This window comes from Cervus canadensis, chromosome 5 (genome assembly GCF_019320065.1).
Source record: "Cervus canadensis isolate Bull #8, Minnesota chromosome 5, ASM1932006v1, whole genome shotgun sequence".
NCBI classification, from domain to species: domain Eukaryota; kingdom Metazoa; phylum Chordata; class Mammalia; order Artiodactyla; family Cervidae; genus Cervus; species Cervus canadensis.
In genome coordinates, this window is record NC_057390.1 from 99,000,616 (window position 1) to 99,018,692 (window position 18,077).

The 18,077-nt window shown below is 65.7% G+C and overlaps 1 protein-coding gene across 1 annotated transcript; it reads right to left on the minus strand.

Annotated features, from left to right (window-relative positions):
- Positions 1 to 361: 361 nt before the first annotated feature.
- Positions 362 to 12,778, minus strand: AGPAT2 (1-acylglycerol-3-phosphate O-acyltransferase 2). Its single transcript, XM_043470098.1, has 6 exons — positions 12,493 to 12,778; positions 4,392 to 4,525; positions 3,830 to 4,005; positions 3,473 to 3,568; positions 1,834 to 1,906; positions 362 to 1,071 (listed from the first exon to the last, which is right to left on the minus strand). The coding sequence occupies exons 1-6, from the start codon at positions 12,672 to 12,674 to the stop codon at positions 863 to 865; spliced, it is 870 nt and encodes a 289-aa protein (XP_043326033.1). The 5' UTR covers positions 12,675 to 12,778; the 3' UTR covers positions 362 to 862.
- Between the last annotated feature and the right edge of the window lie 5,299 nt (positions 12,779 to 18,077).

The following is an 18,077-nucleotide window of genomic DNA, read 5'->3' on the forward strand; positions in this document are numbered from 1 at the left end:
AAAGAGTCGGACACGACTGAGCGACTTTCACTTTCACTCCAATAGGGGCTGGAGAAGGTGGTTTCAGTGAAGGTGACACTGGCCTCCCCCAGTGACCAGCTGGCCCCACCCCCAGCCAGCAGCCAAAAAGCAAATCTTTAGCTTCCTTTCCAAGTGCCTGCCCAACTCCTGGGCGTGCCTGCCACCCCCAGTGGAAGAAAACATTCCAGGATGACCGTGGCTCCAACCCCGGCAGGAACACTGCCCAGGGTGATGGCTGGGGAGGTTCCCACAGTTGTCCGGGGACGGGGGAGGCGAGGGCGGCTTGAGGATGGGAACCTGAGGCAGCCCTGCCCACCCTCTGAGTGAGCACGATTCAGCAGGCACTTCCAAGAGTTCGTTTATAAAAAACAGTGACGAGCACAGTCCCAATTCAGCAGACTCACTCCCCAGAGTCGGCGGGAGCCCCAGACCCTGCTCTCTGGCTCCCTGAGGCCCGGCTGGAGTGAGCCCAGCTGGTGGCCTGAGCCCCGCCTCTCCCTGAGGGCCTGATGCAGGCCGGCCTCTGTGCCCCGCAGGCCTGGGCGGGAGGGTGGGGGCCGGGCAGCTGGGCCCTGCCCTGTCAGCCCATGGGGGTCCAGACCCGCTCCCACGCCAGACCCCAGAGGCACGGGGGTGGGCGAGGCCCTGCCCTCAGAGCTTGGGGGGCTGACTCCCCCTTGCAGGGACATCGGGGGGGGGGGCCTGGACCCAAGGCAGTGACAGGAAGAGACGCCCCGCTTCTGGCGGGGGACGGCTAGAAGAGACACAGTGGTGTCTGGTGGGTGGGGGGGTGTCCCTCTGTCCATCGTCCAGCCAGGTCCTGCCCAGCCCCGGGCCTTGATTACTGGGCCTCCTGGGCGGTGGGCCCCGAGGGGGCCCCGTTCTCCTGGGCGGCAGGCCCCGAGGGGGCCCCGTTCTTCAGGGGGATCTTGGATATGTGGAAAAAGCGCGTCCTCATGGCCTGGTGGCAGGTGTCCAGAAGCTTGGGGACATCGGCGACAGTGAGACCACGGGTGGGGATGGCGTCCAGCACCTCCACCTGGATGGTTCCTGTGGGGGCGGGGTGGGGGCATCAGCTGCCTGGGGGCTCCCACGGGGGGCCTCTTGCCCCCCGTCTTGGCCGTCTGCCAGCCTCCCGAGGGCCTGGGCTGGGCCGGGCTCTTCCCAACACCCCGGTCTCTTCCCAACACCCCGGTCTCCGGCTGTTGGCTCTTAATTGTGAATCACTGATGTGGGCACACACGTGCTCTCAGGCACATTCACAGCGGGCGTGGACGAGTGTGCGCCCCCTCGTGAGGACCGGTCAGGCTCCAGGACGTTCCCTCCCCCGGGATGCTCCGGGGAAGCCCCCTCCTGTGATCCACAGGGGTGCAGGCGGCCTCGGGGTCCCGGGTGTGGGGCAGGCAGCTTCTCCCTTGGACCCCACTTCCCACCTGGGCACGAGGCACCCTCGTGTGGGGGTCTGGAGGGAAGGATGGAGGGAGGTCCTGAGCTCTGGGGTGGGGGGCGTGGGGGGCGTCCCCGGGTGGCTGCTGCCTGAGAGTCGGGGCTGGATGCACTGGTTCGGAGCCCACCCGGGGCACGGGAAGCACGCCCCTCAAGGGCCCCCGAGCTGTGGGCACGGCTGGGCCTCCGCCCACCCCCAGGAGCCACGGCCTCGGGGCTCAAGGCGGGGCCTAATTCCTTCTGCCCCCAGTCGCTGAGGGGCGCGGCCTGGAGTAGCCCCCCCAAAGCGGGGTCCGGGTGTCACGGGAGATCAGGTGGGCGGGCCTGCGTGTGCACAAGGCTGTGCGTATGGGGGCGGGGGGCTACCTGAAGTGAAGAGCTTCGTCTTACAGCTGTAGAAGGAGGAAAAGCTGGAGTAAACCACGGGGATGATGGGTACCTGGGGACAGCAGACGCGGCAGCCTGAGGACGGAGCCCAGCCCGGCCTCGGAGCTGATCCCCAGACAGAGCCCTGCCTGCCCCCATGGCCCCTGCGGCCACCCTGCCTCAGGGCGCGTCCACACACTGTCCCCGGGACACCCTTCGTGCTCTGGGTGGCCCCGAGTCCATAAACTCATCCTGCACATTTTCATTCAAGTATCCCCTCCTCCAGGAAGACTTCCTGGGTTGGCACACATCCATTTGATTCACATTCCGCATCCCCCAAGGGTCTCAAGATGACCCAGGGCCCTGCCCAGTTTAGCCGGAGGAGGTAACTGAGGTCTTTCTGCCCATCTCTTCCTTCTCAGCCTCTCCCCCCACCCCAGGGAGGAGCTGGGGGCAAATCCAGCCAGGGGAGGGGGCAGGGCCTGCCAGTTTTCCTGGAAGACACCAGGGTCAAGTCCAATGATGACTTCAACGGTGGTTCCAGTGTCAGAAATAGCACCTGGGAGTAATCATTAACCCCAGGGTGAGGAACTGACAGGAAATATGCTGCCCGGCGTCCTGGCTGAGACTACCCTGACCCCACCAGCCCCCAAAGCTCCGCTCTTCTCTCCCATGACCCCAGTGACCCCTTCTCCACCGCAGAGGGAAGAGATGCCAGCCCCCGGCCTGTGGCGGGGGTCTCCTCCGCCAAGTGCTCAGGCAGGGCGGGGATCAGAGCCCAGGTGCCTGTCCCCACCATGGGCAGCCCGTCCACCCCTCCCTCCAGCTCCCCCACCCCCCACGCCGGCACTGGCTGGGAGCTTCTGGAAGAAAGGCTCTCCCAGCCTTGCTCAGGGCCACCAGGGGGTGCTGGAGGCCACCTGTCCCAGGTGAAGGCCAGGAGAAAGCACAGCCCTGCCCAGCTGCCAGCCTGACCCTGCCCAGGCAGGAAGAAAGGCTCCCCCCGCCCCGCTGATGACTTTCCCTTCGCACAGCCCCCAGCACAGGACAAGAGGCTGAGACAGGGCACCCGAACCCCCGGGAGCCCCGCCCCACGGAGGGACAGGCCCCCAGCCTCTCCCGCCATCGCCCCCAGATCTCCAGGACACCTGGGACAAACTATACCCCTAGAAGTCAAGGACCAGAGCAACACGAAGCCCCGTGCAGGGCTCTCCGCTCACTCTGTCCTGGCCCATGTGAGCCCTGGTGCACACCCCCCACTCCCCACAGCCACTGCCAAGTCCCAAACCACGCCCCGGCGGGGGGTGCGGGGGCGCTGAACATGACCTTGGCAGAGCCCCGCCGAGACCCCAGGCAGCGGGCCTTCTTTACGCCCGGCCAGCGGGAGCCTGGAGCTCCGTGGGCAGGTACGGAGGTGATGCGCGTCATTCCAGCTGGGCCCAGCCTTCACGCCCACAGCGGCTAAGGGGCCCCAGGGACCGCCCTCCACGGCAGCTCACGGACAGGTGCTGCCTGTCCAGAGGCAGGGGGTCGCCGAGCGCCGGTGGCCCCAGCCGGCCGGGAGGTCACCGTCAGCCATAGGCCAGCCTGGATGCGCTTCCCGCCCCGGTCGCCCCGGGAGGCCGCAGCCCCGACGCACCTGGGCCTGGATCGCCAGGTAGAAGGCACCTTTCTTGAAAGGCAGGAGGTCCCCGTTGTCGTTCCGCGTGCCCTCCGGGTAGATCCACACTTTGAGCTGTCGGGGAGACAGGAGGCTGCACCCAAAAGCCGGTGGCCGCCCAGGGAGGCACCCACCCCCGGGGAGCCCCACTTCTCAGCAGAGACCACCACCGCTGACAGCCGAGGCCCCGCGCCTGGCTCTTCTGTATGCGATTCTCAGCCACGCACCGATGAGGCGGGTTCTTCTGCCGCAGGGACTCACCTTCGGGGCCCGACCTGACACCACGATCAGGCGTGAGTGTCCACAGCGCTGGGCGCCCCGGCCCCGGGCACTCACCTTCTCCCTGACCATGCGCTCGCCCACGTCAGTGATCACGCTCATGGCCGTCTGAGAGCGCTGCCGGTTGATGAAGAGGACGCCCCCCAGGTACATGATCAGGCCCACGGGCCCCAGGAAGAGCAGCTCCCGCTTGGCAATCTGCACGCAGCGGTCGGGGAGGACCTCCATGAGGCCTGCGGGCGCCGGACGTCAGGCAGGGACAAGAGGAGACAGGGCGAAGCTCAGGGGCCACTCCCCAAGGAGAAGCGGGCCAGCCCTGGGCCTTGGACATCACTGGCCCTGGGCGCCGTCTGGCCTCTGAGCCTCAGCTTCCCAGCAGGGGAGGCACTGAAGCGGGGCTCCCGCAGCAGAGCCCGGGGCCCCCGCACAGGCTGCCTGGTCCCCCGTTACCTGCCGCAGGGAGGCGCCGGTCCCCGCCCCGTCCAGTGTCAAACGCCCGCCTGCCAGCCCGGCTGGGTCCAGCCTCCACCGAGTGGGACAGCAGCCTCCCCCTACCCCCAGGCAACTGGGGAGGGTCAGCCCTCCCCCAGACCCCCACCCCGCCGCGGCCCGGCCTTACCCATCATGTCCAGGATGCTCTGGTGGTTGGAGATGATGACGCAGGGCCGGTCCTCGTCCAGTGTCTCACGGCCTTTGACCTCGAAGCGCAGGCCGTATACGTACTTGAAGGACCGGACAAACCAACTGATGATGCTGCGGGGGAGACGGGCCCCGTGAGAGAGGGCCGCTGCCCCGGTGTGACTCGGGCTCTGCGTCCACAGCCTGGAGACCCCCAGCCCACCCTGGCAGGCTGGCCGCTGACCCTGAGCCCACCTTCCCCTCCGAGAGCCTGCAGGTCTTGTCCCTTAGCAGGATGGCTCCCCCTGCCCTCCTGCCCCCCGCCTCCCAGCCAGTGACATGAAGATCACACAGAAGCAAGGCCTCGGGGACCCCAACGCCGGGCCATGGGAAGGACGCCTCCTTCCACGTCCGCGTACCCGGATCTGCCCCTGTCATCCAGCCTCCACCCCTCAAGTCCTGCTTTTCACGCCAGGCGGGGGGCCCGGCTGAACGGGGGTGCAGACTGAGAACCCCCGGGCTGGCTAACTCTGCTCAGTCGCATCAGAGCCCGAAGGACCCAACGTGGAGAGGCCGCCCGCAGAGGCGGCCGGGGCAGGGGGCCCCCCATGGGACATGGGACGTGACCGTCCCTCAAGGCAGAGCCACACCCAAGGGAGGGAAGCATGGGTACCAAGCGGAGACCTCGGCGAGGAGCTGAGGGCTGCTTCCTGGTTCGGAAGAGCCGCTGCTGGGGAGGCCGGCCCAGCAGGTACCATCAAGGTGACATGGCCTTCACGCCTCCTTGCCCTACAAACCAGCAGCCTGCCCGTTTCACACACACACACACACACACTCAAGGTCACACAAGGATGCCAGGGGAGCTAGGATGTGCGTGGGCCCTGCTCCCAGCAGGAGGCTGCCCTGGGCATGCATGACCCGGAGGGGCCTATCCCCGCAGGAGGTGACGGGTGATCCCTGGGGACGGCGTCTCCGGGTAGCTGGCTGGCAGGGAGAAGGTTGACGCCACATACACTTGGCACGGGATCGGTGGCAGTGAGGGGTCAGAGCACACGGGGGGATGGAGCCCGAGGCTTGCGGTCACTCCTCTGCCGCTCCGGCAGGGCCCCTGGGTCCTTCTCACCCGTGGGTGGCGGGGGGCTGAGGGCGGGCTGCCGGTGACCCAAGAGCTTTCCACGTCCCGCCCAAGATTCCTGCACACACCCCCACCCCCACCCCCTGCCGCCAGGGAGCTCCTCACAGCCCTGACCGGGAGGCAGGCCTTTTCCACTCCAGCCAGAAGGGCCTGGGCCCAGAACTGGTTCTCAATAGAGCAGAGGCTCAGAGCTGGGCCCTGGGCCTGAAGGCAGCCTCAAGTCTTTAAAAGTGTGGTTAAAACACACACGGCACAACGTTTACCCTCTGAGCAGGTCTGAAATACACAGTTCAAGTGCAGTCACGTTGTTGCGCAACTGCCCCCACCCTCCGTCCCCAGGACTCTTTCATCTTCTCAAATTGACGGACACGCTGTTCCCATTACACACGCACTGCCCGCCCCGGGCCCCAGCATCTACTTTCGGTCTCTGTGGCTAAGACTCCTCTGAGCCTCACACGAGTGGATCCTATCAGCTCTGCCTCTCTGTCTGAAAGTCAGGCTCGCATCTGGCCCACACAGCCTCTCTCCCCTCCTCCTCTTCCCTCAGCGCAGGTGGGAGAGAGGGGCTCTGCGAGGGAGGCAGCTGAGCCCCGGCTGCTCTCACAGTCGGGCCAGCCGGCCTTGCTGGACCCGGAAGCCAGGCCGTCCTCCTTAGCGCTGAGCCTCTGCCAGCTCGAGCCAGACCTGTCCCTCTGTCCCCACCCGGCTCAGAGGTGCCCCTGGCTTGGACCCTCTCGGGAGACCTCGCCTGGCCATCTCAGCTGGGGAGCCTCGGGCTTCCCGACTGCCAAGAGACAGCTTCTCGGGTCATTGTGAGGCTTGACTGACCCAAGGAGAAGGCGCAAGCAGGCCATTCACAAACGGGAAAAACGTGCGTCGTCCAACAACACAGAAGCACGCAGTCCCACTGGCCATCAAAGGAAATGCGGATTGAAACGAGAAGCCCTGTCCTCATCCTTCAGATCGGCAGAGGACAGCCGGGTAACGGGAGGTGCCGGCAGGTGTTGGGAAACGGCCCAAGGCTGCCGGCAGAGGTGGGAGCCCGCAGAGGTTTCCGGAGGAGGGCAGGCTGGCCGCACCTAGCAGAGCCCTTAAGAAGCCTAGTCCCTGAGATCTGCAATCCTCTTCTGGCAACTGATCCTAAAGCTGTCGACGCCCAGGCGAGGTCAGGATTAGGGAAAGAACACCTAGCGTCCCCGTGGGGACAGCCGAGATAGACAGGGCTGCGGCAGAGGAAAGAGCAAAGATCCCTATTTATTTGCTGCCAGGACGGTTCCCGGGACTTCTAATGCAAACCTGTCTCTTGCATTTCCCTGCCATGCTCACAGAGTCCCAGGCCACGTCGGGAAAGGACAGTGGGTCTCTCTGGTACTGGTATCTACTGGCTCCGTTCTTCTTAAACATTTGTGATGAAGGACTGCCTTGGTGGTCCAGTGGTTAAGAGTCCACCCTTCCAATGCAGGGAGGCCCGGGTTCGATCCCTGCTTTATTCCCTGATTGGGGAACTAAGATCCCGCATGCTGCCTGACTCAGCCAAAAGGAAACAAATTGTGGTGAAATATACATAACATAAAATCTATCATTTTAAACCATTTACAAGTGTATAATGCAGTCCTCCCAAACATCCCTCTCCAGAACTTCTCTGTATTTTCTTTTTGTATCTAATTGACAGGATCAGTATTTGGGGGTGGGGGAGGATGAAAGATACTGTATATACTGTGATCTCAGTATCCTGTGATACTCAGCCTAGCAGGGGCCTCTCCCATCCCAGTTGAGGCAGACCTCCCAAGGACCAAAGGGTTCCAGAAGGGACAGACAGGCCCCGGGGGCAACTCGCTACATTTTACAAATAAGGGCACTCAAACCGAAAGGACACAGCCACTGACATAAGCACAGGAAGACAAGTACAGGAAGCCGAGAAAGAAAGGGGCATCTCGGGAGCAGATAGAAGCGGGGAGTGCTCCTCAGAGGGAGGTGTCCGTCAGTCACTCCCTGCAGGGGGGTGGGCGCCGGGGGTCTCGCTCTTCCTCCTCCTACTATCCCGTCTTGTCAAGGTTTTCTGAAAAAGGGGTGGGGACACCCTACCATTCTCACAGTGCTTCCTCCAGGAGGAGGGAGGCTGCCCAAGCTGTGCAGAGGCTCCAGGGCCCCGGCAGGGAGAGCCGGTCTGTCCTGGCCTGGAGTGCAGCACGCTCGTAACCACAGGGACGGACGCCCCACACCCACGCCCGGGAGCAGCAGCGCCACGCTACCTGCAAAGCCTGCCCGGGGACAGACGCCAACTGTCCAGTTTCGCTCAGACAGCAACCCCACAAGGTCATATAGGGAAGTGGAGGCTCAGCAAAGCTGAGCGACTGGCCCAGAGTCACACAGCGGGGAAGCCGGGATGGGCTGGAGCCCGTCCCTAAACCTGACTTTGGAAAAATGCATGGAAAATGCCAGGCACAGGCCCACCTGGAGGCGGGGCGATGGCTCCGGGGCTGCCAGGTGGAGCTCCACTGCAGACCTTCCCTCACGCCCTGAGGGCGCTCTCTGGCCCCCACCCCACCCCCAGCAGGAGGGCCTCTGCGCTTCTCTCCCAGCAGGAAGCTCTGAGCAGCCTCCCTCCCCAGGCAGCCAGGCCCGCCCAGCCCAGGCCTCTTCGGAGCCCAGCTGACCCCAGTGCCCCTCCCCACAGGAAGCAGGGCCCCAGCTTCACAGCTGGAGTCACAGGTGTGGCCAGGGATGTTGGCACCCACGCCCTGCAGCCCCAGCTTCAGTCCTGCCTTTCCCGGGAGGCGGAGCCAAGGCTGCCTGAAGCTGGGTGGCCCAGCCTTCCAGAAGCACTTGCAGGCAGCTGTGGGTGACCGGTGCCAGCTCTCCCCGCAAGGCAGGGGGGCCTGCCCCTCTTTCCAAGAGCCCACAGGGACAGTGATCTCCGTAAGCAGAGGAGCCATCCTCACCCCTCGTGGGTCTTTCTCAGGAGCCCTCCACTTAACCCTGATCTGGGCCGCTGGCCTCAAAGGAAGCGCCATAAACGTGCGGACTCTCAAGGGCCTGGGGCCGAAGCCCTGGCAGCCAGCCTCCATGGACCAGCTGCGCTCATCTGGGGACACCCAGACCCCGCCCCAGCTCTGGGTCAGACAGGCCCTGACGCTCCTCTCATAGCTGTGACCTTGGGCAACGGACTTGACCTCCCTACATTTCTTGCTTCCACTCGTGAGACTGGAAGGTCATGGAAGGGTCAAGTTAGATGAGGCTGGAACCCCCGAGACACCTGCCGGGCCGGGGAGCCCTCCACAGACAGCGGCTCTGTTGGCGACAACACAGGCAGAAAAGAATCCAAAGTAAACGGAAGAAGCCCGTCCCCCAGCCAGTACCTGCTCCTGGCCGCTGGGAGGTGGTTCAAGGTCAGGTCTCCGCTACCTGCTGACCTTTGCCCTCAGCCCCGACTCAGGCTAGACAGCCCTGGGGAGGCCCAGTCGCTATTTCGGCCAAGCGGCGTCAAGTCCTCAGCCAGACCCCGTGGGCTTTGCCCTACAACATGGCAGGGGTGGAGGGGGGTGGTTGGTGGCACTCACTCGGGAAGGCCCTGCCAGGAGGGCAGGCACACAGAGCCATCAGTCTGCTCAGGGGACCAGAGGCCCCAGCGAGGCCGCCTGGCAGGCAGCGGCCTTTCCCAAGCGTCAGACGAGCCGGAACACAGGGTGGGCAAGAGCTGGGGGCGCGAGCCTCTGCGGGTGCCCAGAGGCGCTAAGGGGGCTCAGGAGTGGCCTGGAAGGAGGTGGGGCCACGAGCAGTGTCCAGATCTCGGGAGCGCTGCTTCCGGGCCTGCAGTCCACCCAGGGGGAGGGCTGCCCCCACCATCCAACCCCAAGACCAGGGCCCCAGGCCCTGGCTGCAGCCATGCCCATCCTCAGCGGGTGGGGGCTCTACCGACCTGGCGCCTCACTCTCCTGCCCCTACTCTGCAGCCTAGCTGTGGTCCCAGCTGCTCGTCCTGGTCACCTGGAACGTGTGAGAAAGGAAACTCTCTGTGTTAAAGTGCTGTTACCTGGTTTCCTGGTCCTACAGACAAAGCCAGCTCTAATTCGGCTAATCCCAGGCCTCGCTCTCTTCTCTGTCCAGCGGGTGTGTAATCCCGGGCCTCGCTCTCTTCTCTGTCCAGCGGGTGTGATAAGGGCATCTGCCCCCAGGGTGAGGACCCAGCCTCTCCTGGCACGCAGGCCCTCGCCAGTCTGGGAGAGGGTCCCTGGCCTCGGCCCCAGCATGCTCGCAACAGAGCCTGTCTCTGGTCCTCCGCGCCCAGCACTGCCCGGCACGCTCAAAATTCACAACTCGACGGCAAAGGCCTCCTTGGCTGCCCCATCACAGAGAAGGGCTGCTGGTTACAGGGAAGATGGGAGAGCGAGGGGGTGGGTGGAGCTGGGCTGTCCCTCCTGGAACTGAGGACTTCCCCTGAGCCTGGTCTCCAGCCCCAAAGTGGCCACGGTGCTGCCCCCAGCCCCGATGCTGGGTGAGACAGATGAAAGATGAAAAGACCCACCTTGAAGTCACCCTCAGGGTCTGCAGCCTAGGTCTGCCGCATCCTAGCTCTGGGGCCTGCCAGTTGCCTCCCCACCCACTCCCCCATCCCCCAGAAACATGAGTTTCAAGCTGCTTCTCTGCGGACTCATCTGTAAAGTGGGACTAGGAACAACCCCCCTCCCTAAGGGTGAAGCATCCGCCAGTGCTTGGGGGGGTGCAAGGCAAAACTGATGGGCAGGGTCCTTTCCGGAAGTCAGGGTTAAACTGGAGCGGTGGAGGGGGGTGCAGCCAGGCGCCCACACAGTCCCAGCCCAGGAGGGGCCTGAAATGAGGGAGCCTGTCCACATGGCCCCCAAACCTCACTGTCCTCGCGGGCCTGTCCCTGGAGGGACACAGCGCCTCCACGACCTCTGCATTTCTCAGCCCTCCACGGCCGCGTCCCTTGGAGAACTCGTGTTCACAAGGGACCCTCCTCTCTGCCGTCACTGGGGAGCCGTGGGTGTCCTCACAATGACCCACCCTGTGGGACCTGGGGCTGCAGGGGAAGGGGGCTGTGGGTTCCCAGACCCCCAGGCCTGCCTCTCTCTGGGGAGGACTCAGCACCTCGGTTATATCCTGGGTTGGCCTCTGCAGAGCCTGAGTCGGGCTGTCCCGGGGAGGGAAGCTCCCTCCTGAGCACCTCAGGGGGACGCCCCGGCGGGCCCGAATCGCCTGCGAGGCTGGGGGCCAAGCTGGGCTCCTGGGCTTGGGGAACAAGCCGGAGACAGCAGAGGCCACGGGGCCGGCTAGGTCTGGGGTGCCACGTGCTGGTCAGGCCGCCCTGCCAGATCCACCACCTGGTCAGAAAGGGTGGTTGTGACTTCCAGTCTGACCCCGGGGAAGCAGCTTTCAAGCTCAGGCCTGGAAGAGCAAGTTGGACCTTTTAAAGACAAGGCCACCTGGCAACACAGAGCCAGGGAGAGAAAGGGTGACCGCTGGGAACGCCTGCTGAAAACCTGCTCCAGGACTCGCGTCCCACCCGCACGCAACACAAGCCAGGCTCAGGGCCCCTCCTGCCTCAGAAACAGACGCGTCACCCTCGGTCCTGGCTGTGAGGGGGCAGCTGCCCCTCCGAGGAGCCCACCAGCCCTTGCTGCCGGAAACCACCCCCTGCCCTGCTCCTGGCTGGCCCCCAGCAGGTGCGGAACGGACACGGGCTGTGAGCCCACTGTCTGCAGGGGGGTCCCAGGGCCTCAAACTTAGGCCAGCATCCCTGCCAGCAGGGCCCAGCTCTGAGGAACCCCCTATTTCTGGATACAGGCCCTCCCCATCCCAGAGAGCTGACTGCTTGGGAAGACAGCTGGAAAGGCAACAAGTGGGCCACCCCTGTGATCTCTGCTCCCTGGGTCGCTGCCCTGGGCCACGTGGGGAGGAGGGGGCACTAGAGACTCACGGCCCACCCACCAGGCTTCCCCACTCTTAGTCCTCACGCCCACTTCTGGGGCGGCGGGAGCCACATATCCCTGAAAACAGCCGGGAAGAACTGTACAGAGGAGGTCAGTCCTGGCAGCGTCAGCCCGCCCGGATGGACAAGGCGAGGAAGGGCAGAAAGCCAGGACCCCTCACCCCCTGCCCTGTGAGCGCTGGGGTGGTGGGGGCCTTAGGGACCACAGTATTCCCAGCCCAGGCCACAGCCAAAAGGCCATCATTGCCAAAGCCACAGGGTGGCATGTTAGCAGCGGTCCCTCCTCACCAGAATCTGGGGGAAAGGGCCACGGAGCCCCTCTCGGGCCACCATGCACCGCTGCCCCCAGCCCCCGCCTCTGCCCGAAAGAGGTCTCTAACTCTTCCTGTCAGCCCAGCCTGACCCCCACCACAACAAGCTCCCCAACCCCATGGATGGGGGGACACCCTAGCCACCACCGCGTTCTTTCCCCTGGCTTAAAGCTGGACCCCAAGGGCCAGCAGTCCCCGCCCCACCTCCCCGGGCTGGAGCCACCACACCTTCCTAAGCTGAAGGAAGGGGCTGAGCACACGTGCGCTCATCGCCCGACAGGTGGGCGGGCGGGGTGGCGGGGAGGGGACTGAGACCCCGGCGCGGCGGTGCATGGCGGCTAGCCCCCACCCCCGCCACGGGGAAGCGTCACCGAGCCTCCGCCCGCCCGGCCCGGCCGCATTCCTCTCGGAGCCGCCGGCACCCTGCGCGGCGCCGAGGGCCAGACCTCTGTAAAGCCCTCCGTGCCGGCCCCGGGCCGGGGCCCTGGGGCAAGGGCGCGGGGACACGATGACACGGGCTCCGGAGGCCGCAGCCCACCCACCACCCCCCGGCGCGCTCCCCTACCCGCTCTCCCCTCGGGCGTCCGAGAGCTCCCCCCACCACTCCCGGAGCCCGGGAGAGGCAGGCGCGGCAGGAAGGAGGGAAAGGACACGGGAAAGTTAGGGAAGCGGAAGCGGTCCCCCCGCGCCCGCCCGGCCCCCCTTGCCTCATGTTCTCCACCGTCCGGCCCCCGTGGCGCAGCAGGCAGACGACCGCGGCCATCGCCGAGGCCGTGAAGCAGAAGGCGCAGTACAGGCCGATCTTGGCGTAGAACCGGGCCGAGCGGCTCAGCTGCGCCAGCAGCAGCAGCAGCAGCAGCGCCGCGGTCAGCCACGGCCACAGCTCCATAGCCGCGCCCGGAGCCCCGACGGCGCGGGCCGCAGGCTGCCTGCCTGGGCTCCGGCCGCGGGCTGGCGGCGGCGGCGGGCCCTCCTCCCGCTCGCCCCGCCCGGCCCGCGCCCCTTATTGCGAGGGCGGAGGGGCGGGGCGCCCGGGCGGGTGAGCGCGGCGCGCGAGGGAGCGGCGAGGTGCGCCCCGCCCGCGACGGTCCCCGCCCCGCCCAACCCCGGCCCGCCCCGCCTCCGGACGGTGCCCCGGCCCGGGCGCCCCCAGCCCCCTCACCTTCGCAGCGGGTGACCTGGGCCGTGGCGCCCCGCAGACCCCCACCTCCGATCCGGACCCCCTCCTCCGCCCCCGCCCGCAACCGCCGGCACCGCCCCTGAGCCCAGACCACGACGGCGCGTGCCAGCCCGGTCACCGCACAAAGGGGCCCTTGAGCCGCGCACGGTGACCGGACGGGTAGCCTGCCCCTTCGGGTCCCCTCCAGCGACTGTGAGGAGACCCAGGCCTGTGGGGAGGGGTGGTCTGAGGACGGGCTGGGTAGGCAGGAGGCCAGTTTCTGGGCGGGGCCGGTGCCGGGTGCCAGGGCCAGCAGGTTATCTCCTGCTCCAGGTGCCAGGCCTGCCCAGGGATCAGGCGACTGTGTTCAACTCAAGCGCATGGGCCAGCCTGGCAGGGCAATGGTGTGGCCAGCCTCTGGCTTGCCAGGAGGAGCTCCAGGTCACCCCTAGGGGGGCCGTCAACAGATCTCAGAGCAGACCCAGGTTGTAACACCGAGTTTCCATCACGCACAAGTGCCCTCCACTGTGGCCCCGGGCCTGGGTTTGCGACTATTGACCAGTGGCCTCACATGTGGTGCCTGGAGGCCTTCAAAAGCTTGTTGTCGGCCTCTGCCCTGTTTCAGATGCTGGGGCGTCTATGGCTGAAATGCTTTGCTGAAGCCCCCAAACTGCTGTTTTGGGTGACAAGTACAAAATCTCCCATCATGGGGTGACTGGGGGGCGTCAGGCCCATAGGGACGAGGGCTTCCCTGCAGAGAATGGAGGAGCCTGGGCACAGGTGTTCTCACTTTTCACGAGACGGGAGCGTCCCTTCCCCTGGGCTACACCCGTGCGTGTTTCACAGTAAAGCCTGTGGCCCAAGCCCCTCTGGACAGGGAAGCCTCGCTGGCTGAAGGCCGTGGGGCTGCAAGAGCCGGACGCGACTGAGCAGCCGAGCAGCTGAACAGAAGCAAACACCTCCGGCCGTCTGCATCAAGTTCACGAGCGGCTCTCTTTCCGCCCTTGGAGGAGGCCCGAGAGTGCTGCCCCGACCCCCGGGGAGGAGGGCAGAGCGCGGGCACCGTGCCCGCGCTGGCCATGGGGCTGACAGACCACAGCGAGACTCGGAAGAGAAGCTTTTGGGGGGTCAGGTGGGCCCAGGACCGCCAGCGGAGCCGCGGGGTCCCCAGTTCCTCAGCTGGAGGCCTCAGGGGGCTCTTGCTGAGGCACGAATCCTGTCCTCAGACACCCCCGCTGCAGACAGCGCTGCTTTGCCCGAGGTCCTGTAGCTGCCAGCCGCCAGCACTGCCAAGGCGGCACCGCCCGCCCCTCGGATGCCTCACCCGCCTCACTCTTCCCAGCGATTCCCATGACTCAGTCACGCGTTTATGGGTTCCTGTGTTCCCCGCCCTTCTCCCCCACCTCCCCGGGTGCTCCGCTGACGCCCGAGAGAACGGGCCTGGCCAAGAGGAGCCGCCCCACGAGCAGCCTCCAGGACCAGCGCTCCCCCACTTGACAGAGGCGACGGGGCGAGGCCGGCTGAGCCCCGTAACCCCACCCACTGCCCCTGGCCCGCTGCCCTGGCCGGCTCCCAGGCATGGTGGTTCCGGACGCCACTGTTTGTCTCCAGACAGATGGAGGGGGCTGTGGCTCAATTTTTGCCTTCTTCCCCAGTTCCTTGCTCCTCTGGGGAAATGTGGAAAGAGTCTACTTTTGCCTCTGATCTGGAACGGGGGGCGGACAGGGGAGGCCTCAGACTCCGCTGGGTCTGAGACACATTTTCAGTATTCTCCTGTGAAAGGAACTCTTTTTGTTTCTAGAAGGTGAGTCGCCAGAGAATCCTCTGGGTCGGTGGAGACCCTGAGATAAGGGGTTTTCCTCTAAAATTAGCGTGCCCTCCTCCGGGAGCACTAGTTTGAGGGGCAGGGGTGTGCCAGCGTCCTTTGTGACTCTCTCGGGGTGCCCCATGTCCCCGCAAGCACCCAGAAAGGTGCCCGGTTCATAATAAGTCAGCAGCCCCAGCCCTGGCCGGGTGACAGCTGAGAGGCCTCCTGGGCGTCTGCCGGGGGCCCAGCCGAGCAGCACGTGACACCAGGTGACCATCTGGCCTAAACTGGCCCTGCCGTGGGGGTCGGCGGGGGGCGGTGCTGGGCCTGACGACCCACCTGCTCGTCCAGTCCCGGCCTCAGGGGTGGGGCCCTGATGTCTCTGGGTTGGCCTTGGCTGGGGTGGGGCCTCCGGAGGGGAGGGCCGGGCCTCTGCATGTCTGAAGGCCGATATCACCCCTCCCGGCCGAACGACATCTTTGAGCTCCGGACAGATGGCTAAGCTCCAAGCTCCCCGAGCCTCCGTCTCCTCCTCGGGGCCCTTCTCCAGGCCTCTCCCAACTCTGCCTCTGGCACCAGGAGATGGATTCCTCTCCCTTCAAACCTGCCCGGAAAAAAATAAAGCCAGGATGCAGGAGCCAGGAGGGGACAAAAGCTCCGAGTCACAGGAGATCAGGGACAGCGTGAAGCGGGGTGCAGTGCACCCGGTCGGGGGCACCGGGAGGAGCCCCCCCCACCCTCTGGGGGAGCGTCTCCTGGGGGCCGGCCCTCCTAGGGAGAAGCTCTTTGGGAGGAAGGCAAGCAGGGAGAGCCCAGCCCGGCCTGCGGAAGGAGGTGCCCGCCGGAGGGGAGGGTGCTCGGGCAAGCTTGCCGGGGCCTGTGTGTGGGGCCCTCTCAGCGGGTGTTGCCACCCGCCCCCCCCCCCCACTGGTAAATAAAGCAGCCTGTGAATCTTTCATGGGCTCGCGCTTAAAAATAGATGAGACGAGGCCTCTGGGCCCGATTCCCAGGTCTCTGCCGTGCTGGGCGGTGCTGGGCCCACAGGCTCCCCAGGGAGGGGGTGAGGGCGGTACCACGGGCTGGGGCTCCACCGGGGTGCTGGCCAGGGCCCGGGGAGCCAGGCACGTGCGGCCCGTGCCCGGGGGCCGGCAGGGAGCGTCCGCCTGCCCGTGGTGTCCGAGCTGCTGTGTCACAGGCCTGGGGGCCGCGGCTGGGAGGGGGAGCCGCAGCCTCTCCCAGAGGGACTCTGGGCTGGGGGACAGCGTCCGAGGAGCTGTCCGGGGCAGTGACCGGGGAGTCCAGGAGATGCCGCTGAACAGAGGAGGGGAGGCAAGAACTCGGAGGGGAGCCGGGGCTGGAAGCCCCCAGGGGGCGAGGCCCTTTCTGCAGCGGCCCCTCCCACTGCCGCGACCCCCGCCCCGCCCCCGGCCAGCTCTCCACGAAGGTGGCGGCCCCCACACTCGGCCTGTCGTGGCCACGACACTCACGTCCGAGTTCCAGGCTCGGGTAGAGCGGGGACCTTGGCATGAGAGGGACTGAAGGCAGAAAGCATCAAGGAGGGGCTGCCCCAAGGGTCGAGGTGGCCTCCCTGCCCCTGACATCAGCTGGTACCCGGGTCTCTGCTGGGTACCCCGCCCGGAGACGGCCTCCCCCCGTCGTCCACGGGACAGACAGGGGCCCAGAAGGGCAAGAGAGCAGCTGGGGGCCCCTGGCCAGCAAAATGGAGCAGGAGACAGGCTCTGGTGCCCGGGGTCAGCCCCCGGGGATAACTGCAAACCAGCCATGCCTCTGGGCTTCACTGTGCTCAGCCGGGCGTGGGGCCCAGTGCAGGCCTGGGGCACTGGCCACAAAGGGGGATAGGTGGCGTGAGGTGCCAGGCCCACCCTTGGGCAGCCGCCCTCGGTTACCTCACCCCTGACCCAGCTGGCGTCCAGACTGTCAGCTGCCCCAGCGCTGCCCAGGCCAGCCCGGAGGACTGGACAGGGCCGGAGGCCTCGGCCATGGACCAGGGGGCTGCCTCTCGGCCATCGGGCCTCGGTGGTGCCTGGGGACTCTTGTCCCACCTCCACGAACCCCAAGAGAAGTCCTCCCCATCACGGGGTGGGGGATGTCCCCTCCACTGTGGAGGCTGGGGCTGGGGAGAGAGGGAGGGACCAGGCCTCCTCCACCCTCCCCCTGCGCGTGTTGGACTGAAATCCTAAATTGGCCTGCTCCCCTCACCCCTAGCCACCCTGCCTGACGTGAGCCAGGTCAAGCAATCCCTTCTGCTGCATTTCCTCTCCGACCCAGAGCCAAGCTGCGTGACCCAGGGCTGCTCACACGGGGCCTGCAGGGAAGCTGCCTCCCTCCCCCAGCCAGGTCTGGCCCGGATTGGGCCGTGGGTACTGTGCTGGCCATGTCCCGGGGCCCCGCCAGGCCCTGGGACCCCAAGGGCAGGGCAGAGGCTGGCCTTCCTGCCGCCACCCCCCACCTCCTCTCATCCAACCCCTGAGACCTGTCCCGGCAGCTCCCTACTCTGTGGCTGGGGCCTGCACAATTCACTGGTGAATGAATGAATGAAGGACTCCTCCCTCTTAACAGAGAGGAGCACGCCTGCTACCTGGCGCCCGCCAGCTCATGGACTGCCTGGGGACACTCCAGGGCCTGACCTGCTGAGCCTGGGCCACCACCCGCAGAAAGGGACTGACGACTGGGTCGTCAGAGAAGAGTCGCTGGCAGAAACTGCTGGCTTGCTTCTGCACCAGGGGTGGCCTCCAGATAACTGGGCCCAAGAGGGTGCTATCACTGAAAGGAGCTGCACGCGGGCCCAGGTAGCAGTCCCATTCTGTCTGTCCAGCCTGCTCTGCCCCTCTGCGAACTCAGATGCAAGCACTTGAGCCAGCCGTGGAGGTTGGCCATGTGGCACGGGGGCAGAGCAGACCGGGGGGAGCGTGAGTCTCTCCACTCGCTTGTTGGTCTGTTGCTCAGTTGTGTCCGACTCTTTGTGACCCCGCGGACTGCAGCACACCAGGCTTCCCTGTCCTTCACTGTCTCCTGGAGTTTGCCCAAACGCATGTCCATTGAGTCAGTGATGCCATCCAACCATCTCATCCTCTGTTGCCCTCTTCTCCTCCTGCCCTCAACCTTTCTCAGAATCAGGGTCTTTTCCAATGAGTCAGTTCTTTGCATCAGGTGGCCAAAGCATTGGAGCTTCAGTTTCAGCATCAGTCCTTCAGTGAATATTCAGGGTTGCTTTTCTTTAGGATTGACCGATTTGATCTTGCAGTCCAAGGGACTCTCAAGACTCTTCTCCAGCACCACAGTTCAAAAGCATCAATTCTTTGGCC